This window comes from Tursiops truncatus, chromosome 9 (assembly GCF_011762595.2).
Source record: "Tursiops truncatus isolate mTurTru1 chromosome 9, mTurTru1.mat.Y, whole genome shotgun sequence".
Taxonomy (NCBI): Eukaryota; Metazoa; Chordata; class Mammalia; order Artiodactyla; family Delphinidae; genus Tursiops; species Tursiops truncatus.
In genome coordinates this window covers 90,730,597-90,755,667 of record NC_047042.1, presented here as the reverse complement: position 1 = coordinate 90,755,667, position 25,071 = coordinate 90,730,597, and the positions used below count along the sequence as shown (strand labels likewise).

The 25,071-nt window shown below is 43.2% G+C and overlaps 1 protein-coding gene across 1 annotated transcript in view; it reads left to right on the top strand.

Annotated features, from left to right (window-relative positions):
- The window catches only part of KIAA1549 (KIAA1549 ortholog), a 150,992-nt gene that overhangs the window by 59,998 nt on the left and 65,923 nt on the right, over positions 1-25,071 (top strand). The window contains exons 2-10 of the mRNA XM_033863337.2: positions 344-3,037; positions 4,142-4,230; positions 5,532-5,709; positions 7,594-7,724; positions 9,944-10,127; positions 11,231-11,290; positions 12,490-12,638; positions 20,621-20,798; positions 23,783-23,970. Of these exons, the coding sequence (XP_033719228.2) occupies positions 344-3,037; positions 4,142-4,230; positions 5,532-5,709; positions 7,594-7,724; positions 9,944-10,127; positions 11,231-11,290; positions 12,490-12,638; positions 20,621-20,798; positions 23,783-23,970 (3,851 nt within the window). The remainder of the gene's footprint in view (positions 1-343; positions 3,038-4,141; positions 4,231-5,531; positions 5,710-7,593; positions 7,725-9,943; positions 10,128-11,230; positions 11,291-12,489; positions 12,639-20,620; positions 20,799-23,782; positions 23,971-25,071) is intronic.

Sequence of the window (25,071 nt, the reverse complement as noted above, 5' to 3'; positions counted from 1 at the left end):
GAACAGACAAGACAGGCCCTTAAGGTCTCTTCCATTTATAGTATTCTGTGGTGTTGCTAGAAAGTAAGAGAAACATGTCAGTGTGTACACGCACACACACACACACACACACACACGCTTAAGTAAAAGTGCTCAGATGTACGACTGTTCGCAGGTATTATGCTGACAGTAACGGTGGCAATTTCTGACTTCCAGTTGGTTGTTTAACTTCTAACTGTGAATCGTGGCTGTTCACAGTGAGTGGATATCTGTTGATTGAGGATATCTTTATATCTGAAACAAAATGTTAGCAGTATGACTTTCATTGCCTTGCAGCTAAACTCAGCTGTTATTTTCTTTGTAGATGAGCTCCCTCTGGAACAGCACAACCTTTCTTTATCCTCCTTGGAGTTCATGCCAAGGGAAAGCACCGAGCACAGCACTGCACACGTGGCCTTAACAGAAACCGCTCCAGGGTCCCAGCAAAGCAGTTCTCTCCACGTGAGATCATCTCCATCTGCCAGTACTTTTGATACAAACTTTTTTAACCAAGGAAAATGGACCCAAAGTACAGCAGATCACAGCATCTTTGTGGCAAATTATGTGTCAGTGACGAGCAACGAGGTCATAGATGATGACGAAATGGATAACTTTTTGCCAGAGACTTCCTGGACCACTTCCCGCGTGGTTTCTCCCGTACGATACGTCACACTCGGTCTGCCAGGGCTGCTCAAAGAAACGTTAGACTCCATGCCGACTCCATCGTTACCCATCATTTCTCTACAAGATGAAGACGTGACATCAGCCTGGCAAAACACAGTGCAACAGCCAACAGTGTCTGCTGAATCCCCCAATCATTTCAGTGCTTTTCGGTCAGCTTTTCCCACTTCCAAGGGCATAATTCCAACTCCTAGCAGGAACTTGGTGTTTTATCCTACTGACGCTTACGGGCACGTTTCAAGTAGGACTTTGCCGGAGATCATGGCTTCAGGAGCAGAGGGCGCAGAAACCCTCCTCAGCTCGCGGTATTCCGAGCCTCGACCGCCACGTGATGGTGTCACTCAGCAGCCTCCTCCCCCGTCAGGGCAGGTCTCACCGCCTCCAGAGGATGCTCTGGCCGCAGGTACAGACAGATACTCTGATGTGACCACCGCTTTGGGTCGAAGTCTGGGTGAAGCCGCCTCTCCAGGCGCTCGCGGCTCTGCGGCTCTGTCCCAGATGGCCCTTGCCTTTGGCAGCAGCAGTGCACGTTTGGCTTTGTTTTCAACTCCTCTCGTGTCTGGATTGTTCTCTACTCAATCAGCCGGTGTTTCATATAACCCCTGTCTTCCCGCCAGCTCCAGTGAGGCATCAGAACTGCCTGGCCATTCAGTGGTCCCAAGTGGTGCGGGTGACACTCACGTCTGGAGCCCAGTGTCTTCGTTCAGACCGTACACGTGGTGCGTGTCGTGCACTGCAGTGTCGCCTCGGCCTGTGCTGTCAGCGAGCCTCACGGAGAAGGACGTGGGGTCCGGGGATGGTGCCGAGACCCTGTCCCTGACCCTCTCAGAAGTGAGCAGCATCTCTCCACCGAGCAGCGTCATGGTGGACTTCTCTGAATTTGACGAGGGCCCGCGAGAATTTCATACACTTTTCCCCTCAAGACCGATGGTTCCCCTCTCTTCTCCATCTCTGGAAATCTCAGCAACGAGCGTCGGTATTTCAGCTGAGGGGGAAATGAGTAGTGTGATGACCGCACAGATGTACCCTCCCCAGGGCCACCTCTCTGTGCCTGTGTCACCTGACGCTGCTGCTTCTGCCTCCTCCTCTGTCGCCGAAACTCAAGTAATGCCATCCAGTGTGACAGCCGTGCTTTCCTCGGTCACCCCAGGTGCTCTCCTTGACTCTTCTTTCCCCATCACAGCAAATAAAAACACCCCATCGCTTGCCGTCAGAGGCCCAGGTCTTCTTACGTCTTACAGTTTGGACCTGTCGGCACAGCCTTCGCTTTTTCCTGACAGAGAACCTGCCGGTTTTTCCCAACGTGAAAGTGCAAGTATTGGGGATTTTACATCCAGCTTTTTCTCCACTCCCCCACTGGAATTCAGCAGCTGGGTCTCTCCATCTTCAGAAGTACTTGCTTCTCCGTCTCCGAGGTCAAGTGATCTGTCCACCTTCATTTCTCAGGCATTTTCTACCTTGGTTGCGACACTTTCGTTGACCAACTCTGTCAGTTCTCGGTCACCTCAGCTTTCTGTTCCCAATTCCACAAACCTCGACTTTTCTCAGCTCTGGCCAAGCTCAGATCTTCCTTTAAGCAGCTTCACTCTTCTCCCTAGTTACTCTGAAATGTCACTACCCTCCAGCTTTCCCTCCAGTTCTCCAAAGTTTTCTGAAGCACCCACAGTGTCACCCACAGATGCCGAAGCTCATTTTACCTCAGCTTTCACTGCAACTACCTCCTATTTTGAGTTTTCACTCACGTCCCATGAATCTGCAGTCACCACACTGGTGCCCTCCAGTTCTGAGCCCATTTTGACTGCTGAAACTCACTTAACATCACTTCTGACTGCTGTTCCTACTACACCCGTTTTAACTGAATCTTCTGTCTTTTCAACCCTGACACCTTCTGATGATGGTATCAGTGCTATGAACGATCCCACGTCCGTCTTACCCTCTTTCTCTGAAGTCATCCCTGTCACCACAGTGCTGGTCAGCACTGGGTACCTGCCATCAGCATCCTCGTTTCTTCCTGAGGTGATCCGCTCGCCTCTGCCTACAGAGCCAGGTGGTACGCGTGGCCCATCGTTCACACCCACAGATTTACCGAGGAACGCCTCCACTGAACTGAGCACGTCTGATACCAGTGCTGGCCCTGAGAATTCTCTTCACACCACCCTGAACAGCAGAACTGTGGGTCAGAACCGTCACGAGGGCAGCACGGTTCTCCCCCCGCCATCCCTTCATCCCGCGACCACCCCCGCTCCCGAAGCGACGGTTCATACTCCTGCGCTGGTCACCACCAAGTCGCCGTATGTGTGTGATATTACGGTTCCTGATGCCTATTTGATCACAACTGGTAAGGCCCTGCTTCACGTCACTTCTCTGGGTTGGGGTGATCTTCCAAAGGTGTTTATACGAAATGCTTATGTGATATATGGCATTGTGGCAAAGAGTGTAGGCTTTGGACCCAGACGACTCCTGGGTTGTAGTCCTTCCTCACTGCTTTGCCAGCTCCCATGAGTTCTCCGGACAGTTAGGCAGTGAGGCTTCTCTAAGCCTCAGTTTCCTCAACTGTTAAGCAGGGATGATGGTAGCACCTCCTTCTTTGGGTTATTATAAAGATTTAAATGCATTAATGCATATAAAATATTTAACCCAGTGCCCAGCATATAAGAAGCGTCCACAAAATATTACAGATTAGTAGCAATGAAAACAAAGGAAAGATTTAAAAGAGCCTTAGAAATGTTTGCTGGGATGTTTGTCTTTGGAGCTCATAACCCATTGGATGCGTAGATGACACGGGTAAAGCAAAACGCCTTCACGTTTCGTTCAAGCAGTCAGTTGGGCAAATGTGTAAGGGCCACCATTGCAATTTCTTACTCATTTACTGTTCTGACTTTTCCTGGAAAGGAGGGGCCACTTTGTTCTTATATAGTCCTGTAAATGTCACTTGGAGCAGAGGAACGTGGAGGGGCTCAGTATCCTCTGAATTGGGTCACAGCCTTCAACCTTCTCCCCAGCCTGCAGTCCGAGGCACCAGCCGACAGGCAGCAGCTTCCCTTGCAGCTGCCGGCTGCTTTAGTCCCATGAAGCTGGAATACCTTTGATGTCATGTCTGAACAAGTCTGGTGACTGTGGCCCCTTGATCAGACTCTCCCACTTGTTCCTCCTGAGAAGTGGCAAGTTGCGCATAAAGTCGGTGCCCTGTTCATATGTACTGAAGTACGGCATGTGGCTGATCAGTGACCTGGCTCTGTGTACTGGTGTCGCTGGGGATGGGGGACAGAAAGGAAGAAGGGGGAGAAGGTGGCAGGAGAGGTGGAGCAGGAATGCAGCGGACGGACAGGGAAGGTGGAGGGGAGGAGGGAGGAGAATGCGCTGGGTCTTTTTTCTCCATGCTGAGACCAGGGAGGGCCGTCGATCCTCTGCCTGTTCATAATGACGCTGAGCTGATTTGCAGTGCTGGCCCGCAGAGCTGTGCAGGAGTACATCATTATGTCCATCAAAGAGGTGTTGAGGAACCACTTCAACCGTGTGGTGGAGCTCAAGGTGGGTGCCTGCGGCATGGAAGTCTGGTGGGGGAGTCCGAGTCGAATGCACATCATAACGGGAGTGGGACATTTGCTTTCCTCTCCCCCCTCCCTTCTCCTGGTGGACACCTACTCGTCCTTTGGATCTCTGCTCAAACATTGCTTCTCCAGGGAAGCCCCTTCTGTCCCCAGATGAGGCCAGGTTTAGTCCATCACGGGGATGTGCTGGCAGAGCTGGAACAAAGGGCTCTAAGACCAGAGTTTGGGGTGATGACCTAATGATCTCGCTTCCCTTTATGTACATGGAAGGGCTTGGATTAGAGTTTAGAGTGAGTGCGTATGTATGTTTCTGTACATCGAGTGAGATAGAGATAGACTTCTAGATGTTTTTTGCCGGACGTCTGCTGGTGCCTTCTCTCTCCTGATAAGCTCAGAAAGCCCCGCTCTAGGCCTGCACCATCCCGAGCAGAGCCGTGAGCCACGTGTGGCTGTTGAGCATGTGAAATGGGGCTTGTTCCAAGTGAGATGTGCTGTCAGTGCAAAATACACACCAGATTTCAAAGACTTAGTGCAAAAAGGAATGTAAAATAGCTCAATAATTTTTTGCATTGCCTACAGTTGAAATGACATGTCAGATATATTGGCTTAAGTAAAATGTTTTTAAAATTAATTTCACCTGTTTTTTTTTTTTTTTTTTTTTTTTTTTTTTGCGGTACGCGGGCCCCTCATTGCTGTGGCCTCTCCCGCCGCGGAGCACAGGCTCTGGACATGCAGGCCCAGCGGCCATGGCTCACGGGCCCAGCTGCTCCGCGGCATGCGGGATCCTCCCGGACCGGGGCATGAACCCGCGTCCCCTGCATCGGCAGGCGGACTCCCAACCACTGCGCCACCAGGGAAGCCCCCACCTGTTTCTTTTTATTTTTTTAATGTGGCCACTAGAAATTTAAAAATTGCATATGTGCCTCACATGTTTCTTTTGGCCAGCTCTACTTAGTAGAGTAAGTGCTCCTTTTTATGGGGGGTAAGTACAGTAAAACACCTTGAATTCTCCTTAGTTCCTTATTCAGTTCATATTATTGACTCTTCTTTTGCACTGTCCTTGCTCTTGTAATTTTGTGCTGTTTTTGAGAAAGTTGACAGATATGTAAGACGCATAACTAAAATAAAATTTTAATTATCTCTGAAGCAATACCCCTTCATTTAAAACTATTTATTTTTTTAACTTTATTATTTTTCTACTCAGTATGATTTCCTTTAAGTTTGAATTATGGTACCCTCAAATTTAATAATTATCATCTTTTGCATTTTTTATTTTCATAGGTTTATGAACTGTTCGCTGACTTCACTTTTCTGGTAACATCTGGTCCGTTCGTTTACACAGCAATATCAGTCATAAATGTACTTATAAATAGTAAACTTGTTCGTGACCAGACTCCTTTAATCTTGGCTGTGAAACCCTCCTTCCTTATGCCAGAGTCCAGGTTCCAAGTTCAAACGGGTAAGAAAATTGAGCATAGTTGTTTTGATTTGTAAATAGAATTTCACTTTATTTTTTGTGTTTCAAAATAATTTGGGGAGGATTATGTTAAAATTTGTTAAATTTCAAAAAACTTCATAATTATGGAGAATTTCCAGCATGTACAAAAGTACACAGAATAGTTTAATGCATCCCAGGTACTCATTGTATGGCTTCAACAATTTTCAACTCCAAGCCACTTCTGTTACATCTACACCCCCATTGACACTCCCTCCTCTCATGTTATTTTGATACGGCATCATGTCATCTCATTCATAAATATTTCAGCCTGTGCCTCTAAAAGATAAGACTATTAAACATATATACACACACACGTAACATATGCACATACATACATATACATACACATACATATGTCCACAATATCATTATCACACCCCCTAAAATTAACAGTGATTCCTCACTGTCATTTAACTTTGTTTTTGGCTGTGCTGAACTGCATGTGGCATCTTAGTTCCCTGACCAGGGATCGAACCCATGCCCCCTGCAGTGGAAGCGTGGAGTCTTAACTACTGGACCGCCAGGGAAGTCCCCTCATTTAACTTTTTATCATGGACGTTTTTAAACATATACAAAAGTAGAGAGAATACCATATTTAGCCCACCCATGCCCGTACAAACTTTAAAAATTATCAGCATTTTCCCAATTTTGTTTCATGTATCTCACACAAACTTTTTTTGAGGAAGCTAGAGTGTTTTAAAGCAATACCAGGTATCATGTCGTTTCACCCATAGATACTTAAGAATTCATCTCTGATGAATTTATTTCTATTTGAAATGTTTCAGTGTTGCATCTTTTGATGCTCCAATTATTATCTTAGATATTTTTCCATTTTAAAATGATACAAGTCACCTTCACCTTGCGTGTAGTCATTTGGTACAGTTGGCTTGCTACATTTCCATGATATGATACATATAAATAACATATCATAGACCCTCGTACACTGTTGGTAGGAATGTAAATTGGTGCAGCCACTATGGAAAACAGAATGAAGGTTTCTCAAGAAACTAAAAATAGAACTACCATATGACCCAGCAGTTCCACTCTTGGGTATGTATTAAAAAAAAAAAGAAAACACTAATTTGAAAAGATACATGCACCCCAGTGTTCATAGCAGCATTATTTATAGTTGGCAAGATATGGAAACAACCCAAGTGCCCCTCAACAGATGAATGGATAAAGAAGATGTGGTACACACACACACACACACACACACACACACACACACACACACACACACACACACACACACACACACACACACACACAATGGGATACTACTCAGCCATAAAAAAGAATGAAAATTTTGCCATTTGTAGCAACATGGATGGACTTAGAGTGTATTATACTAAGTGAAATACGTCAGACAAAGACAAATACTGTATGATACCACTTATATGTGGAATCTAAAAAATAAAACAAGCTAGTGAATATAACAAGAAACAGACTCATAGATACAGAGAGCAAACTAGTGGTTACCAGTTGAGAGAGGCAAGGTGGGAGGGGCAATATAGGGGTAGGGGATTAAGAGGTACAAACTACTATGTATAAAATAAATAAGCTTCAAGGACATATTGTACAATACAGGGAATATAGCCAATATTTTATAATAACTATGGATGGAGTATTACCTTTAAAAATTGTGAATCACTGTGTTATACACCTGAAACTTATATAATAATGTACATCAACTATATCTCAATTAAAAAATAATAACACACCATAGTACTTAATCCTGTACTGTGGATCAGAGTTCATTGATTTACACACTATTTTGTCCCTCTCCTCGTTACTTAATACTAAAGAAACACCTTGTTCATGGGACTGTGATACTGTCCTTTTCAGTACTGCAGTTTGTGCCTCAGAGTGTGGATACGGGCTTCTGCAACTTCACCCAGCGCATCGAGAAAGGCCTGATGATAGCTCTCTCTGAAGTGAGAAAACACCACCAGGGGACGTATAACCTCACAGTGCAGGTGAGAATAGCACTGAATGCAGGACAAGATGCTTTATCTTTTAAAGAGGAGCTAGTTTCATAATGTTTTGTTTAAGACACACTTAACTCTTACTAATTCCCTCCAGCAGAGGAGATTTAGTTCACATGGATTAGAAATCATCTCTTTCCATGGCATGGAGTCCACAGAGCATGAATAGGCTAAGTATATTTGAACATTGTAGAGGAGCCCAATAACCAGGGAGTTCAGATATGGTGAGCTGAAGAGAGATGAGCCCATGTAGGAAATGCAAGAATGTTCCGGAAAAGAACTTAAATATCAACTTTAAGTATCAACTTAAATATCCAAAGAGGGAAATGCCTAAATACACTAGCGTTTCATATTATGGAATTTCGTTTCATGGAATACCATGAAATGCAGTTCTTCACTCTAAAAACAGAATACAGCTACGAATCAAAGGATAGGTTTTGTATGTATTACGTGGAAACTGCTGATGTTGTTACATTTCTTTGATATTTATCCCTCCATATTCTTCGTTCTCTCTTTCTCAAATTCATTTTAAGTAGATTTTGGTGATCCTGGATTCACCCTCCCTATTTCTTATTTTTTCCATTTCTTTTTAAAATTCCCTATTTTAACAGATTTCTAAACCTTGTCCTCTAAGTTATTAATTTAGTCTAGTCTTCAGATGTGTTCATTATGTTATTCAATCCCTCTATTGAATTTTCTTTTAGCCATCATTGTTTTTTCATTTTTATTTGCTCTTTTTTCATTGCAGCCTTTCGTGTTACGATGCAGGCTTATCTTGAATGATGATACAATATTTCCTTGAAAGTTTCTGGAGACATTAATTAGTATTTTTAATATGTTGTCTTCCGTGTACTCAGTTGTCTCTGTTTGCTCTGCATTCTTTGCCATTGTTCTGTGTTGATCTTGGTCCTTGACTTTGGTGCTGTTAGGTTTCTGTAATCACCTGTAGACCATTGGTGGCTGTCTCTAGGAATGAGGAAGCAGGTGGTTAGTTTTGGCACCTTGTTCATCTTTCCACTTCAGCTGTAGAGTGTGTGTCTACATAAGCCTTGTCTCCTGATGGGAGGATTCATTGGAGGCCTGGGTACCAGGCAATGTGTGGTCATGGACAGCCAGCGTGGGCACCCCTGCCCGCCGTGTGAGATGAGGAGGCTGTACCCTGGGGATGGAGTGAGTTAGTGTGTCTTTCGTGGCAGAGCTGCTCTTTCTTTCACTCTCTTTCTTTCTTTGTCTCTTGTGTGCACTGCAGTTAACTCCACCCACCTTCCTGCCTAGGGGGCCATGCCACCCTGGGTCTTCTGTCCTCTTAGGCAGGGAGCTCATCTTCCTCAGGCAGCAGTTCTTTGGGCTCCTGGGGTGAAGGTGGAGCTGCTGGCACTTCTGAGTTGGCCTGGGTGTGAAGTTGGAAGGGAGAAGGGAGGGAGACAACCGACTCAGCTGTTGGCACTCAGTGTTTAATTAGGGACCCGGATCAGGGTCTCAGCTCCTGCAGATCTCTGCACTGGAGGCCTCCTGGGGCCCCTGAGGGAGACCACTCTCAGTCTACTGTGGTCTGTGCCTGTGTGTGTTTGGGGTCTCGGTTCCCTCTGTTCTGGTTTGTATCAACATGATCCCACCCTGTCTCCATCTTTCAGTAATTTGACAGAATCTCTGGTTTTCTTCCATTCTCAGTGCTGTTGTGGATTTATTCCCCTTTGTTCATCTTGTTGTTATTTCAGTGGGATTTGGGGTGGGAAAGAAAAGGGGAGGGACTATAAATACATGTGCTCAGTTCCCCACTTAATGTAAAAAACATTTTCAATAAACTAAGGGTTTAAGAGTATTACAAAAGGGAACCAGGTTGTGAAGCCAATTACTCTTCCTTTAAAAATGCACCTTTAGGGCTTCCCTGGTGGCGCAGTGGTTGAGAGTCCGCCTGCCGATGCAGGGGACACGGGTTCGTGCCCCGGTCCGGGAAGATCCCACATGCTGCGGAGCGGCTGGGCCCGTGAGCCGTGGCCGCTGAGCCTGCGCGTCCAGAGCCTGTGCTCCGCAACGGGAGAGGCCACAGCAGTGAGAGGCCCGCGTACCACAAAAAAAAAAAAAAAAAAAAAAAAATGCTCCTTTAAAAAGACCTTGGTGAGGGAAACTGTGAGAGCAAAATCATAGTCAGGCTTTTGGCTAGACATTTTAATTTATTTTAGAAGCTTATTCTGATTTCTTTCTTTCAGATCTTGAATATCACCGTGGGGTCTTCAAGGCTGGCTCCTCGCCGGGGCCCAGTGAACATTGTCTTTGCTGTCAAAGGCTCGCAGGGGTTTCTGAATGGGTCTGAAGTGAGCGAAATGCTAAGGAACTTGAGCGTGGTGGAGTTCAGTTTCTACCTGGGATACCCAGTGCTGCAGGTTGCCGAACGTGAGTGCTGCTCTCCTGGGGACGCGGCTGCGAGTGCTTGTGTTGGTGGACCTCTTCTTTTCAAGGAAAATAGCTAACAGAAATCTGGAATATAAATTGGAGCTTCTCAGATCATGCCAGGGTGGGCCTCCAGAACCCTCCTCTCCCACTGGGCTTGCTTTATTATTCTCTTCAGAGAGCCAAGGGCACTATCAAAGATTATACTGGTTCTGAAAAAGGTGAAACCAGAGAGACAGAACAGATTTGTGGTTTCCAGGGGTGAAGGATGCGAGGAAAGCAATTTTCGGGGGGGGGATGAGAATGTCTTGTATTTTTATTGTGGTGGTGGTTCCACACGTCCATGCATTTGTCAAAACCCATAAAACTGTACACCAGAAGGAGTGGGGTTCACTGTGTGTACACTTAAAAAGAAAAAAGAAACAGAAATGAAAACAAACAAAACTTTCCTTCCTGGTGGAAGCGATTTAATTCACAGTACAAATGGAGTGGAGGTAGGGGAAACGTTTACTTCAAAACGTTTAAAATACAGTAGATTCCAGAGTTGAAATCAGGCAAAAAAGATATCAAATTCTTTTTCAGAATGGAGTGGCCAGAAGGTTTAATGGTTCTTGTCGTATTTTCGTGTACTGTTAATTAAATGGAAAGGAATAACTTGTAAAATAAAAGTAGACAGGGGTAAAATGGTTATTTACAAATAGCAACTTTCAGTGATAGAAGATTGTCACTTTACCCTGCCTGAGTCATTGCTGGGAAATTCCAGGGCTCTGAGGTGCACGGCGTGAAAAATTCATTGCTCTGGAACAATGACATTTCCCTTGAAAAAAGCTTACGGGTGAGCTGTCTGTGAAGTAGTGTCCCATCGTGTTACTTGAGTAAGCCCTTTCTTTCTATTTCTCCCGTAGACTAAGGTGCTCAGGACCCTCCCACTGACCCTGCCTTCCCCCCAGCCTGGAACTTTGTTCTTCCATAGGCAGAGCTAATTGGTATAGGAGAGGCAGTGTGCTGTGACTTACCCAGCGCTCCCTAGAACACTCACCTTTCTGACTGTTGCAGACAGGTTTTTTACGTATCTTTCTCCCTTTCTCACCCTTTCCTTTTTGTAGCCTTCCAGTACCCACAGCTTAACTTATCGCAGTTGTTGAAGTCCTCTTGGGTAAGAACAGGTATGTTTAACTTACGTAATGTTTTTGGGAACTGTAAGAGTGAGAAGTCTGTGGTGGGGGGGTATTGAGAAGGATACTGCCTTGCCTGTTTCTGAGTCCTAAATTCAGGGCAAAATGTACCTTAGATTCTTGGCAAAGAATGAATGAGAAAGGGATTCAAATTTGGCTGTGGGAACGTGTCCCACTGAGTTACGGCACAAAAAGGACTGGCTTTCTTTAAAATTCATACATCAAGTTCAGGGCAAAGTCTAACAGGAATTGACCATCTTCTGACCAGAATAGGACAAGGTTCTGAAGCAAGGATCTCTTTTTTTCCCTAAAAGCCTCATATGTCTGGTTTTATAAGGACAAATAAGGTAACTTGGTGAGCCAATAAGAAGCATGTTTTAAAGTCTTGTGGGCCTGGGTCAGATACTTATAGCTATGGCGTTGCAAATAAAGGCTTTCTAACTTGGTATGCAGAAGTGTAAAAGATAGTTGGATGCTCAGCGGGTACCCAGCATGTAAGCAGCGCAGTGAGTAAGCAACTGGTCGTGGGGAGGAAACTTGTAGAGTGGGGATAGTCACCACTGACAGGTTCCTGGACCCCGCCAGCTCTCGTTGCTTCACATGCAACATCGCATATAAAGGGTCCACCTCTTTGCATGGTACAGTGGCCTTATTTTCCAGATAATTGTCATAGTGGTTAAGTGACTTGCCCGTGGTCCTATCTCACAGGGGATTTGAGCCAGTTCTGGCTGGAAAGCACAAGCTTTTTTCTCCTGTAAAGGCTGACAAGATGTTGTCTGTTTAGATAACCTAGATGTCTGAAGACAGGCCTCCTTATCTCGAGTCAGTTAATGAGTCTAAATTTTGAGTCAAGATAAGATATGAACTCAAACCATTTCCAGAAATTTTGCAATACGTGCAGACAGAACGTTTGATCTTGTGTAGGAGCTCTGAGCTGCAAAGCTCCCGCACGGCCGAGCTCCTGGGGCTTCTGGCCACCGGTCTTTGTAAACTTTAGAGATAAGGCCTGTGGGCTACCCTCCCTGGACTCTCCCGCACCCCGTTCAGCTTGCCTCTTTCCCCTTTTAATGTCTCCTCTCTGGGAACTGGCATTTTACAGTAATCCTGCGTTAATTTCTCTTGTGCACACATCCTTTTCTCTCCGCTGCCAACTCGTTTTGGGGCCTGTGTGTGTTTCACCTTAAATGTAGTCCTCCTGGGTGTTGTTGAGAAGCAGCTCCAGAATGAAGTGTTTCAAGCTGAGATGGAGCGCAAACTGGCCCAGCTGCTCAGCGAAGTTTCCACCAGAAGGCGGATGTGGAGAAGGGCTACCATCGCTGCCGGGAACAGCATGGTACAGGTAAGAAGAAGAAGGCCAAAGGAGTGGGGAGGGGAAGGAGAGAGAGCCGTCTAAAAATGGGCTGTATCTTCATGCAAATGGAAAAATGCTGCTAAATAGACTGATTGCTATCATAGGCAGCCACGGAACGTGTCAGCGTTTCAGTTCCACTGGAGTCTAGACAGATGTTTCCCGAGTCCTTAGTAAGGGTCCGTACAGCAAATGGCCTTGTGGGGACCACAGCAGAAGAATATATAAGTGGGTTGCCGTACCATTGGATGACCCGATTTTTCAAAGAGTAGTTTTTTAATTACCAAAAATGTAGTCAGTTTTATGGAATGGTAAGCATTATTGATAGCGTCATAGAGACAAATGGTTCAGCTGGAAGAGACCTTGAGAGGCCGAAAGAGGAAAATGTTCTGCCCTCTATTCTGGCACTCTGTCCTCTCTGCCTCCTGCCAGCCCTGCTTGTCTCATGTTACCCAAATTGCCTTCACTACGTAAACTGGCAGAAAGTTACCAATGACAGATTCATTTGAATCCCAAAGTGACCCCTTTAAAAATGCACACACTCAGAGAGAGCTGGGGGTTGGGCTGTAATTTCTTCCCATCTCCATGTGAATTATATTATTTTGGATTTTTTTCTTTACCAAATGCTGACTTGTAGAGCTAGGAAAAGGGGATATTTAGAGCTATGGCGTTTCAGAGACAGGAAGCCAGGGTGAAACCCTGGCGTGCAGGGGTGGGGAGGTCGGCGGTTTAGAGGCTTTAGAGAGAGAGATGTGAAGCTGACACTGGGTAGGGGAGCTGGGCAGTTTGTGGAGAGCTGACATCATCATCATCCCTCGACCCTTTTACGAAGTTCTCCCCTGTAAGTGTTGCTCTTTATTTTCCCTCCCAGAAAGGTGGTTGTTAGGTTTCTATAATAGTTCCTTTGCCGGATGCAGTAGAATATAGGGAAATTTAAAAACTCATTAAAAAATTGAGAGCGATATTAAACAAAATAACTATAAAACTAAGAATAAAAATGAAAATGAATTACAAAAGCCTTGCTTTATTTAGGAGCTCTGGCTTCACAGAGCCCAAGGTCTGGGTGGAGGTTAATTTCTGCACATAAAACAGTTATAGAGTACCATAAAACTTGATTAGTTCTGCAAGTTCCCTGAGATAGAAATGCGGGATTCATGGAAGCTAACTAAGCCATCCCAGACTAACGGTGCCATCTGATGGATTGCTTAGAAACCGTTCCCTACGTCTCTTCCCCTTTAGAGTGACCAAGCACGAAGATGTAGGTAATTTATGTACAACAGTACAGGACTCTTCATCAAAACATAATGTGTAAAAGTGAAAGTATTGGAACAACCTAAATGTCCAGCAATTTGGAGAATGGGCAAAAAAATTGTAGTGAAATCTTTATATGTTGGAAAATCCCATTATCAGTTTTTTTTTTAATTAGTGAGGGAATATAGAAAAAAGCTCAAGTAAAGAGAGGCTACAAAAGAATGTGTGCAGGGGCTTCCCTGGTGGCGCAGCGGTTGAGAGTCCGCCTGCCGATGCAGGGGACACGGGTTCGTGCCCCGGTCTGGGAGGATCCCACATGCCGCGGAGCGGCTGGGCCCGTGAGCCATGGCCGCTGAGCCTGCACATCCGGAGCCCGTGCTCTGCGGCGTGAGAGGCCACAACAGTGAGAGGCCCGCATACCGCAAAAAAAAAAAAAAAGTGTGCAGTATATCCAAATATTAATATACAAATCATGAAAAAAATAACAGGAGGAAATATGCTAAAATGCTTACAATGATTTTCTTTGATTGAATTTCAGGTGATTTTTGTTTTATTCTTTATAGTTATTTTTCATGTTTTTCAAAATTTCTCCAATGAACATATAGTTTGTATAGTGAACACGTGATTTTAATCAGAAAATATTTAAAAAAATGAAATTGAGGGCTTCCCTGGTGGCTCAGTGGTTGAGAGTCCGCCTGCCAACGCAGGGGACGCGGGTTCGTGCCCCGGTCCGGGAAGATCCCACATGCCGCAGAGCGGCTGGGCCCGTGAGCCATGGCTGCTGGGCCTGCGTGTCCGGAGCCTGTGCTCCACAACAGGAGAGGCTGCAGCAGTGAGAGGCCCGCTTAGCGCAAAAAAAAAAAAAAGAAATTGAAAATGTTGCCCCAAATGATGACTCCATTATACCATGGTTTTATGGATTCTATATATGAATCTGATGAAAAGTCATCTAGAAAGGATGCTGGGATTAGATTTTACTGACTGTTACTTTCAGATTGGAGAAGCTTATAGAATTTTTTTAAAAAAATATTTATTTATTTGGCTGTGTTGAGTCTTAGTTGCGGCATGTGAGATCTAGTTCCCTGACCAGGGATCTAGCCCGGGTCCCCTGCTTTGGGAGCATTGAGTCTTAGCCACTGAACCACCAGGGAAGTCCCTAGAATCTTTACTCAAGGTGGCTATCATTGGATATTTGGGTATATGGTTTCTGCAAGAAGAAGCATTTCTAAAACTTATCAGAACTTTAAAATGGAATAAATAGGCATGTAGGTAGAGGAACAGGTGGATATAATCTATTGCTTTTCAGTAGCCCTTTATAGTATTCCATTCTGAAGGCTAATAAAAATTAACCACTGCAGCACAGTTCCAGGGAAAGAAGTAGGTGGTTAGGGAGCAGAAGTGGTCAAGGAACTAGCCTAGAAACAGCAAACAGAGGGCTAGACAGGCGAGCCGTTATCAAGATATAGAGTTGTAAAGAACAGGGCTTCCCTGGTGGCACAGTGGTTGAGAGTCCACCTGCCAATGCAGGGGACACAGGTTCATGCCCCGGTCCAGGAAGATCCCACATGCTGCGGAGCGGCTAGGCCCGTGAGCCATGGCCGCTGAGCCTGCGCGTCCGGAGCCTGTGCTCTGTAGCAGGAGAGGCCACAACAGTGAGAGACCCGCGTACCGCAAAAAAAAAAAAAAAAAAAAAAAGAACAGATTCTCCAGGGATGAGAGTTTGGACCCGTGTTAAGGATCTTTATACATGATCTGGAAGTAGGCGTTCACAATGAAATCATGAAATAGTTGATTTGCCAAAAGTTTCCAGTGGTAAAGAAGGAGGCCAGCAGCTGTGTCCAGAGCACAGGGCACTATTACAGTTCTGTACATGTGGCTAGAAAAGTAGCAGCTGCATTTTGCCAATGGCAAATGTAGAGACCAAACATTCAAATTACGTGTACAAAATAGAGGGCTTGGAGTTATCGTTGATCTTTTCTCTCAGAACGTCAGTCCACCATTTTGTTGCAGTCTAAAAGGGGCCATAAAGTTGTTGCGTATTACTAAGAGAAATAGCAACAAAATAGAAAGCTATATTTATGCAAAACAGTGATATATCGAGTGTACTAGATTCTAAAGTACTAATGTAAGAGTACTTCACTGTTAACACCAGAGGGATATAAATTTTGGGACAAATCAGAGTACTGTTTGACCCAGCAGATTATGAATTTATGAAATTTTTTCCAGCTTGATTGTGATGTAATTGACACATAACATTGTGTAAGTTTAAAGTGCACAGTGTGTGGGGCTTCCCTGGTGGCGCAGTGGTTGAGAGTCTGCCTGCTAATGCAGGGGACACGGGTTCGAGCCCTGGTCTGGGAGGATCCCACATACCGTGGAGCAGCTAAGCCCGTGAGCCACAACTACTGAGCCTGCGCGTCTGGAGCCTGTGCTCCGCAACAAGAGAGGCCGCGACAGTGAGAGGCCCACGCATCGCGATGAAGAGTGGCCCCCGCCCTCGCACAGAAACGAAGACCAACACAACCAAAAATAAATTAATTAATTAATAAACTCCTACCCCCAACATCTTAAAAAAAAATAATAAATAAAGTGTACAGTGTGATGATTTGGTATATGTATATATTGTGAAATGATTATCACAATAAGATAACATATCCATCGCTCACATAGTTATCTTTTGTGTGTGTGTGGTGAGAACTTTTAAGATCTACTGTCTTAGCAGATTTCAAGTATGCAATACAGTATTGTTAACTATAGTCACCATGCTGTACTTTAGATACCCAGAACTTTATGGCTGGAAGTGTACCCCTTTTGACCACCATCATCCATTTCCCTTACTCTCCGCCCCTGGCAACCACCAGTACACTCTTTCTGTGAGTTTGGCTGTTTTAGATTCCACATATGTGTGAGATCATACAGTATTTGTCTTTTTCTGCTGGACTTATTTCACTTAGCATAATGCCTCCAAGGTTCATCCTATGTAGTTGCAAATGACAGGATTTTCTTCTTTTTTATGGATGAATAATACTCCATTGTGTGTGTACGTGTGGGTATGTATTATGTACCATACCGCATTTTCTTTATCCATGCGTCCATAGATGGACAGTTAGGTTTTTTTCCATGTCCTGCCTGTTGTAAATAATGTTACAGTGAACATGGGGTGCAGATATGTTTTCAAGATAGTGCTTTCATTTCCTTTGGAAATCCCAAAAGTGGAATTGTTGGTCCATATGCTAGTTCTAGTTTTAAATTTTTGAGGAACCTCCATACTGTTTTCCATAGAGGCTGTACCAGTTTACATTTCCACCAACAGTGCATGAGGATTCCCTTTTCTCTACATCCTCACCACCACTTATCTCCTGTCCTTTTGATAATAGCCATTCTGACAGGTGTGAGGTGATATCTCACCGTGGTTTTGATTTGCATTTCCCTGATGATTAGTGATGTTGAGTACCTTTTCATGTACCTGTTGGCCATTTCTGTATCTTTGGAAAAATGTCTGTTCAGATCCTATGCCCATATGTTACCCAGATTATTTTTTTTTTTTTGCTATTGAGTTATATGAGTTCCTTAATATATTTTGGATAGTAACCCCTCATCAAATAATGATTTATAAATGTTTTCTCCCATTTCATAGGTTGCCTCGTCATTTTGTTGATTGTTTCTTTTGCTGTACAAAAGCTTTTTAGTTTGATGTAGTCCCATTTGTTTATTTTTGCTTTGTTGCTTGTGCTTTGGGTGTCTTATCCAAAAAATCATTGCCAAGATGAATGTCAAGGAGCTTTTGCCATATATTTTCTTGTAGGAGTTTTATGGTTTTAGGTGTTTCCATTTGGAGTTAATTTTTGTGAGTAAGATGGTATCCAATTTCATTCTTTTGGATGTGAATATCTAGTTTTCCCAACAACATTTATTGAAGAGACTATCTTTTCCCCATTGATTATTCTTGGCTCCTTAGTCACCAGGGTCTTTTGTGGTTCCATATGAATTTTAGGATTGTTTATTTCTGTAAAAAAATGCCATTGGAATTTTGATAGGGATTGCATTGAATCTATAGATAGCTTTGGATAGTATGGACATTTTAACATTATTAATTCTTTTGATCCATGAACATGGGATGTATTTTCATTTATTTGTGTGTTCTTCAGTTTCTTTCATCATGTCTTATATATTTCAGTATACAGATCTTTATCTCCTTGGTTAAATTTATTCCTAAATAGTTTATTTTTTTTGAGGCTATTGTGAGTGGGACTGTTTGTTTCTTTTTCAGATACTTTGTTATTAGTGTATAGAAATACAACTGATTTCTGTATGTTTATTTTATATCCTGCAACTTTACTGAATTTACTTACTCATTCTGATAGTGTTTTAGTGGATTCTTTAGGGTTTTCTAGATATAAGATCATGTCATCTGCAAACAGATGGTTTTACTTCTTCCTTTTCAATTTGGATGCCTTTTATTTCTTTTTCTTGCCTGATTGCTCTGGCTAGGATTTCTAGTAATGTGTTGAATAGGAATAGTGAGAGTGGATGATCTCATCTTATTCCTGATCATAAAGGAAAAGCTTTCAACCTTTCACCATTGAGTACAATGTTAGCTGTGGGTTTGTCATATATGGCCTTTTCTATGTAGAGGTATGTTCCTTCTATACTCAATTTGTTGAGAGTTTTTATCATGAATGGATGTTGAATTTTGTCAAATGTTTTTTTTGCATCTATTGATATGATCATGTGGTTTTTATCTTTCATTTATTAATGTGATGTATCATATTTATTGATTTGCATATGTTGTGAATCTCACTTGATCATGGTACGTGATACTTATAATATGCTGTTGAATTTGATTTGCTAATGTTTTGTTGAGAATTTTTGCATCTGTATTCCTTCGAGATATTGGCCTGTAGTTTTCTTTTTTTATAGTGTCTTTACCTGGCTTTGGTATTAAGGTAATGTTAGTGTCGTAAAATGAATTTGAGAGTGTTTCCGCCTCTTCAATTTTTAGGAAAATTTTGAGGATTGGCATTAATTCTTCTTTAAATGTTTGGTAGAATTCATCAGTGAAACCATCTGGTCCTGGGATTTTCTTTGCTGGGAAGTTTGTGATTACTGATTTAATTTCCTTACTCATTATTGGTCTGTTCAGATTTCCTATTTCATCATGATCCAGTCTTGGTAGGGTGTATATGGCCAGGAATTTATCCATTTCTTCTAGGTTGTCAAATTTGTTGGCATGTAATGTTCATAGTAGTCTCTTTTGATCCTTTGTATTTCTGTGGTATCTGATGTGATGTCTTCTCTTTCATTTATAGTTTTTGAGTCCTATCTCTTTTTATTGGTTAGTCTAGCTAAATTGTCAATTTTGTTTATCTTTTCAAAGAACTGACTCTTAGTTTTGTTAATCTCTTCTATTGTTTTCCTGTTCTCTATTTCACTTACTTCCATGCTAGTCTTTATTATTTCCTCCCTTCTGCTAACTTTGGGCTAAGTTTGTTCTTCTTTTTCTAGTTTCTTGAGGTGTAATGTTAGGTTATTTATTTGAGATCTTTCTTTTTTCTTGATTTCATTTATAGCTGTAAACTTTCCTCTTGTAAGTGCTTTTGCTGAATCCTGTAAGTTTTGATATGTTGTGTTTCCATTTTAATTTGTCTCAAGATATTCTTTAAATTTCCCTTTTGATTTTTTTGTTGTTGTTGTTCACTGGTCGTTCAGGAGTGTGTTGTTTCATTTCCAAGTATTGGTGAATTTTCCAGCTTTCCTCCCATTATTGATTCTAGTTTCATACCGTTGTGGTCAGAAAAGATACTTGATATAATTTCTGTCTTTTTGGAATTGTTGAGACTTGTTTTGTGGCCTAACATATGATCTGCCCTAGAAAATGTTCCATGTGCATGTGAGAAGAATGTGTATTGTGTTGCTACTGGATAGAATGTTCTATATGTTTGTTAGGTTCATTTGGTCTATAGCATTGTTCACATCTGCTGTTTGCTTATTGATTCCTGTCTAGATGATCTATCCCTTTTTGGGAGTGGGATATTAAAGAATTTATGATATTTATTATTTCAAGAGCAGTGGTTCTCAACTGGGGATGACTTTGCCCCCCCAGGGTACATTTGGCAGTGTCTGGAGACATTTTTGGTTGTCACAACTGGTGAGGAGGGGCATGGCTGTTGCTACTGGCATTGAGGGAGTAGAGGGCAGAGATGCTGCTAAACATTCTACTATACTTGGGCTAGTGCCCCACATCAAAGAATTATCTGGATCAAAAATGGCAATAGTACTAAGGTTGAGAAACCCTGCCCTAGAAGAACAGGGAGAAAATGCTAATAGATTTGAGAAAGGATTGGCTAGAACCATCAATAGTTTCAGAGAACCAGGGATGTACCTAACTGTTATGGTTGATGTTGGGAGGACAACAGTGCCCTCCCATGACCTGTTGGAGCTGGTTGGTGGCTATTGTAGGCTGGACTTGGTATGTTCTCTGTACCCTGCTTGCCCCTTCGTCTCAGAGAAGACTTCGAGCAAGACAAAGCACATTTGTTTTTCTGCACAGAGGAACTTTCATTTTGACTGTTATTCCCATCAAGAGAGCGTCTTGGGCATTCTGGGATCTGGAATGGTGTAATGACCTTATTAGGGATAGGAATAAATCCTGAGTAACACAGTTACTCAGGCGTCTGGAAACATGAGCTTCTAAAATGCTAATAGTTTCTGTTATCTTTCAGGTGGTAAATGTGTCAAGGCTCGAGGGAGATGATAATCCCGTGCAGCTCATCTACTTTGTGGAGGATCAAGATGGAGAAAGACTCAGTGCAGTCAAGTCTTCAGATCTGATTAACAAGATAGATATCCAGAGAGCAGCCATCATCTTGGGTTACCGAATTCAAGGAGCTGTTGCCCAACGTAAGTGCATGAGGTGTGGCCCCTCACAGTCATCTGTGCTGTGCTGGAGTCAAAAGCCAGTCTTTTTCTGACAATAAACTCTGAATTTAAAGCATTCTTACGTTCGCATAGTAGATATAAGAGGTCAGTCATTAAAATTAATTTGCCAAGACCTTCTTTATTTTGATTGCATGCAGTTGTAGCATTCGCTGTTCTTTTTCCTACCCAGCATTTTATATTCATAGTGTTATAGTGAGTTTTAGTAGCTTGAGTTAACTTTAATAATTTTCCCCTCCTCCTGTACTATTTAAAAAAATTTTTGTCTTAGGTAAAATAATGTGTTTTCTCTGTATATATTCCAAACTCTTACATGTCATATTTTGAATGTTGATGGGGACAGTGAGTCACGCAGGAAGCTGGGAGGCACCCTCTGCATTTATTGGCTTCCTTCTGGGTCTTTTAACACAAAGAAGTCCTTGATTCTTACCCTTTTCAATCCTGTTTCTCTCCCACCCTGTCCTCATATCACTCATAATTTAGAAAGAGGTATTTTGGCATTTCTTTATTATTGTTGGAAGAGTCTAGGCTCCTGCTCCCCTGGCAATGGCTACTCTCAGTGCCGTTGTTCCCCAACTCATAGATTTGGGGTATTTAAAATTGAAAAGGAGAGGCATGGAAGAGTATATTTCTCTAAATATACCTTTATGAATCAGACTACTATTTTGATGTGGGTGTTTTTCCTTTATAATCCTGGGAGCAATCCTTGTAAGAGCTCAGAGAAACTTGCTCCCAACAGTAAAGGGATAACTACATGTTCAGAAGGAATTTAGCATCAGAGAGTGTTGCAAAACTCCCGAGAAACTTCAGCGATGAAGGCAGTTTGTAACAAATGACAGCTTTGAAATTATCCTCCATGATGGAATGTCCTTTGTAAGAGCTATACTTGACCCCGGAAACTAACCAGGATGAGGGCCATGGGCACACTTTCTCCATTTTATAGGTGACGATGGGAGAGTTGAAGCAAGTAACCATTGGTGCTTTGTGTTTGCGTGTTTGAGATATGATTGTATATTAGTGTGTTCTATTTCAAAGCAGTGAGAAAAAAAATAATGAAGCGTTTACTCGTATTTCTTCATATGTGACATTTCTGATTGTCGGAGGAGTGCCCCACTCCAGTTAAGCACTTCACTTTTCAGAAAAGGTTGCTTTCAGTAGGCTCTGGGCACCTTTCAAGACTACTTTCATCTGCTTTTGCACTCCTCTTGCCTCAGTTTCATGCTGAAAACCAACAGTCCTGGGATTGGGAGCCTAAGCCAACACCAGGGCCAGCCCCAAAACGGCTGCGGACTTGATGTCAGGCCCTCGTTTTGACGAGTCACAAGGTTTTACTAGGTTAGAGCTAAGCAGAGGACCCAGTTGTCTCAGCTCCTCAGTTTGGTTGTGTCACTCCTCTATTGTCAGCTGTTTTCATGCTAAATGAACTACATATACAAACTCTATTCAGGTCAAATTAAAAAATGCAACATTTTAACACTTTGCCACTTTCTCCATTTCCCGCATAGTCGTTGCTTTGTGATTTGTGCTGCTTTCACAGCGCTTGTGCCTGAGAGGGCTTGCGCCCCTCCCTGGTCACTCTCCAAGAGGCCTAAACCCAAACTTAAACCAGCACTAAGCATCTTTTTATTGTTACATCTCTGAGTAAAAACATTGTGATCCCATAGCACGTGTTAACCATTATAGGATATGAAAAGAGCGTAAGAGTTAGTCCCTGCCCAGGAAGACTGATATATATTTGAAGAGACGAGGCTTAGAGTCAGGACCATATTAATGAGCAAAGTGGTATAGTATACCAGGATGATACATTTATGTAATAAAGTGCATTGTAAAAGAATAACGAGGTACCATTTACAAGACCAAGACAACCAAGGACAAAAGAACTTGGACAAGGGGAATCTAGTGCGGTCACGGAGAGGTCGTTGTGCAGTGGCCCCAGCGGATGAGAGGGTTGGGCGCGGAAGGGCGGCATTTTGGTTTTCAGAGCCTGGTGATTGGAACCTGAGCTTTAAGAGGACCAGGGAAGCAGTTTTAAGAAGAGCTGAATCTTGCGAGAGGATGAGTACGGAATGAAGAGGATGAGGGCCCAGAACTGGGAGGCCGGGTTAGGGAGAGGAGCTGGTGAAGGAAATTAAGGAGGACAGAGTAATTGAAGCATGATCGTCCAAGGCCATGAAAGATGGGGGGCTGAGGCAGGGGAGGGGGTGGGGAGGTTGGGGAGTGGAGGATTCAAAATAAGTAAGTTGATTTAATGTAATTTTAAAGTTGACAACTGGTATAGCAGTTTCAGTTAAAAGTCATGGTTTTTTTTTTGCGGTACGCAGGCCTCTCACTGTTGTGGCCTCTCCCGTTGCGGAGCACAGGCTCCGGACGCGCAGGCTCAGCGGCCATGGCTCACGGGCCCAGCCGCTCCGCGGCATGTGGGATCTTCCCGGACCGGGGCACGAACCCGCGTCCCCTGCATCGGCAGGCGGAGTCTCAACTGCTGCGCCACCAGGGAAGCCCAAAAGTCATGTTTTAATTGAAGGGTTGAGGGAGAGATCTGGGTAAGGAAATGAAGGCAGTGCTCATAGATTGCTTACTGTGACGTTCTAGTTTTTGGTAAGGCAATATTCCTGCAGTGAGAATTTAGGGAGGGACCTGGTAGAATAAACTGGACATCAGGAGACGTGGAATAAACCTACTTTGCCATTGAATTAGCCATTTCCCTTTAGACACGTCATATATGTTGCTGTGATCCCTACTGTATTGTAGATGGAATGTGTCGTGTTTGTTTACTGTGTCCCGTTCCCTGTCATCAGGAGACCATAGTCTCTCCCCAGTTGTCTTGAGCTGAAATGACAGGAACTTCCGTGGTTTCTCATGGAAGAGGGCACATTTACTGCCCAGAAGGGCTGTCCAGTAAAGGAGTGCGGAGGACTCACTGAGAGACCTTTCTTCCTCGTCTGCAGCTGTGGACAGGGTGAAGAGGCCATCATCCCCTGAGTCCCAGAGCAGCAGCCTCTGGGTCATTGTGGGCGTGGTCGTGCCAGTGCTGGTGGTGATGGTGATCGTTGTCATCCTCTACTGGAAACTCTGCCGCACGGACAAATTGGACTTTCAGCCTGACACCGTGGCCAACATTCAGCAGCGTCAGAAGGTAAGGGACAGACTCCTGCCCTGCGTTCCTGTGAGCGTCCTGTGGACTGGGGTAGGGCAGGTCAGGTTCCTGGTACTGAAGGACATGGGGGAGAGCTGGTCAGGAAATCTTTTGGCTTTAGTGGTGGTGTCCCTTTGCCTCCATGTTTGCTTAGAAACCCAGGTCTTCTGTAGTATTAAATACATGCCCAGAAAATGAAGCCATGTGAAGGCTTAGCAATGCTGTGGGCTCTGAGTTCCACTGTGATTTTATTTTTGAGATGTTCAGTTAGAAGATAACATCCATTCTGTGTATGAATTCTGATCTATTTTAACCCTGGATATTTTCAGAGAACAGGAGCCAAGGAAGATTTTCTTTGATCTATGTATCGATTTCTTTCATACACAACTTGGCTGGCCGGCTCCTTTGTTTTCCGTCCACCATATTGAAAGCCTACTTGTCCACCTTGATCAAGACCACATAATCATTAAAAAATGGTAATACATGCCTTAAACATTTTAACTTTATATATATATATACACACACACACACACACACACACATATACACGCACACATACATATATACACACACACATATACACACATACATATATACACACATACATATACACACACATATATATACACACACATATACACACACACATATATATACACACATATATACACACACACATACATATACACACACATATATATACACACATACATATATATACACACGCATATATACACACGCATATATACACACACATATATACACATACATATATATACACACACATACACACACACATATATACACACATACATATACACACACACACATATACACACACATATATATACACACATATACACACACACATATATATACACACACATACATATACACACACATATATATACACACATACATATATATACACACGCATATATACACATATATACACACACATATATACACACACATATACACACACATATACACACATATATACACACACGTACATATACACACACACATACACACATACATATATACACACACATATACACACACACATATATATACACACACATATGTATACACACACAT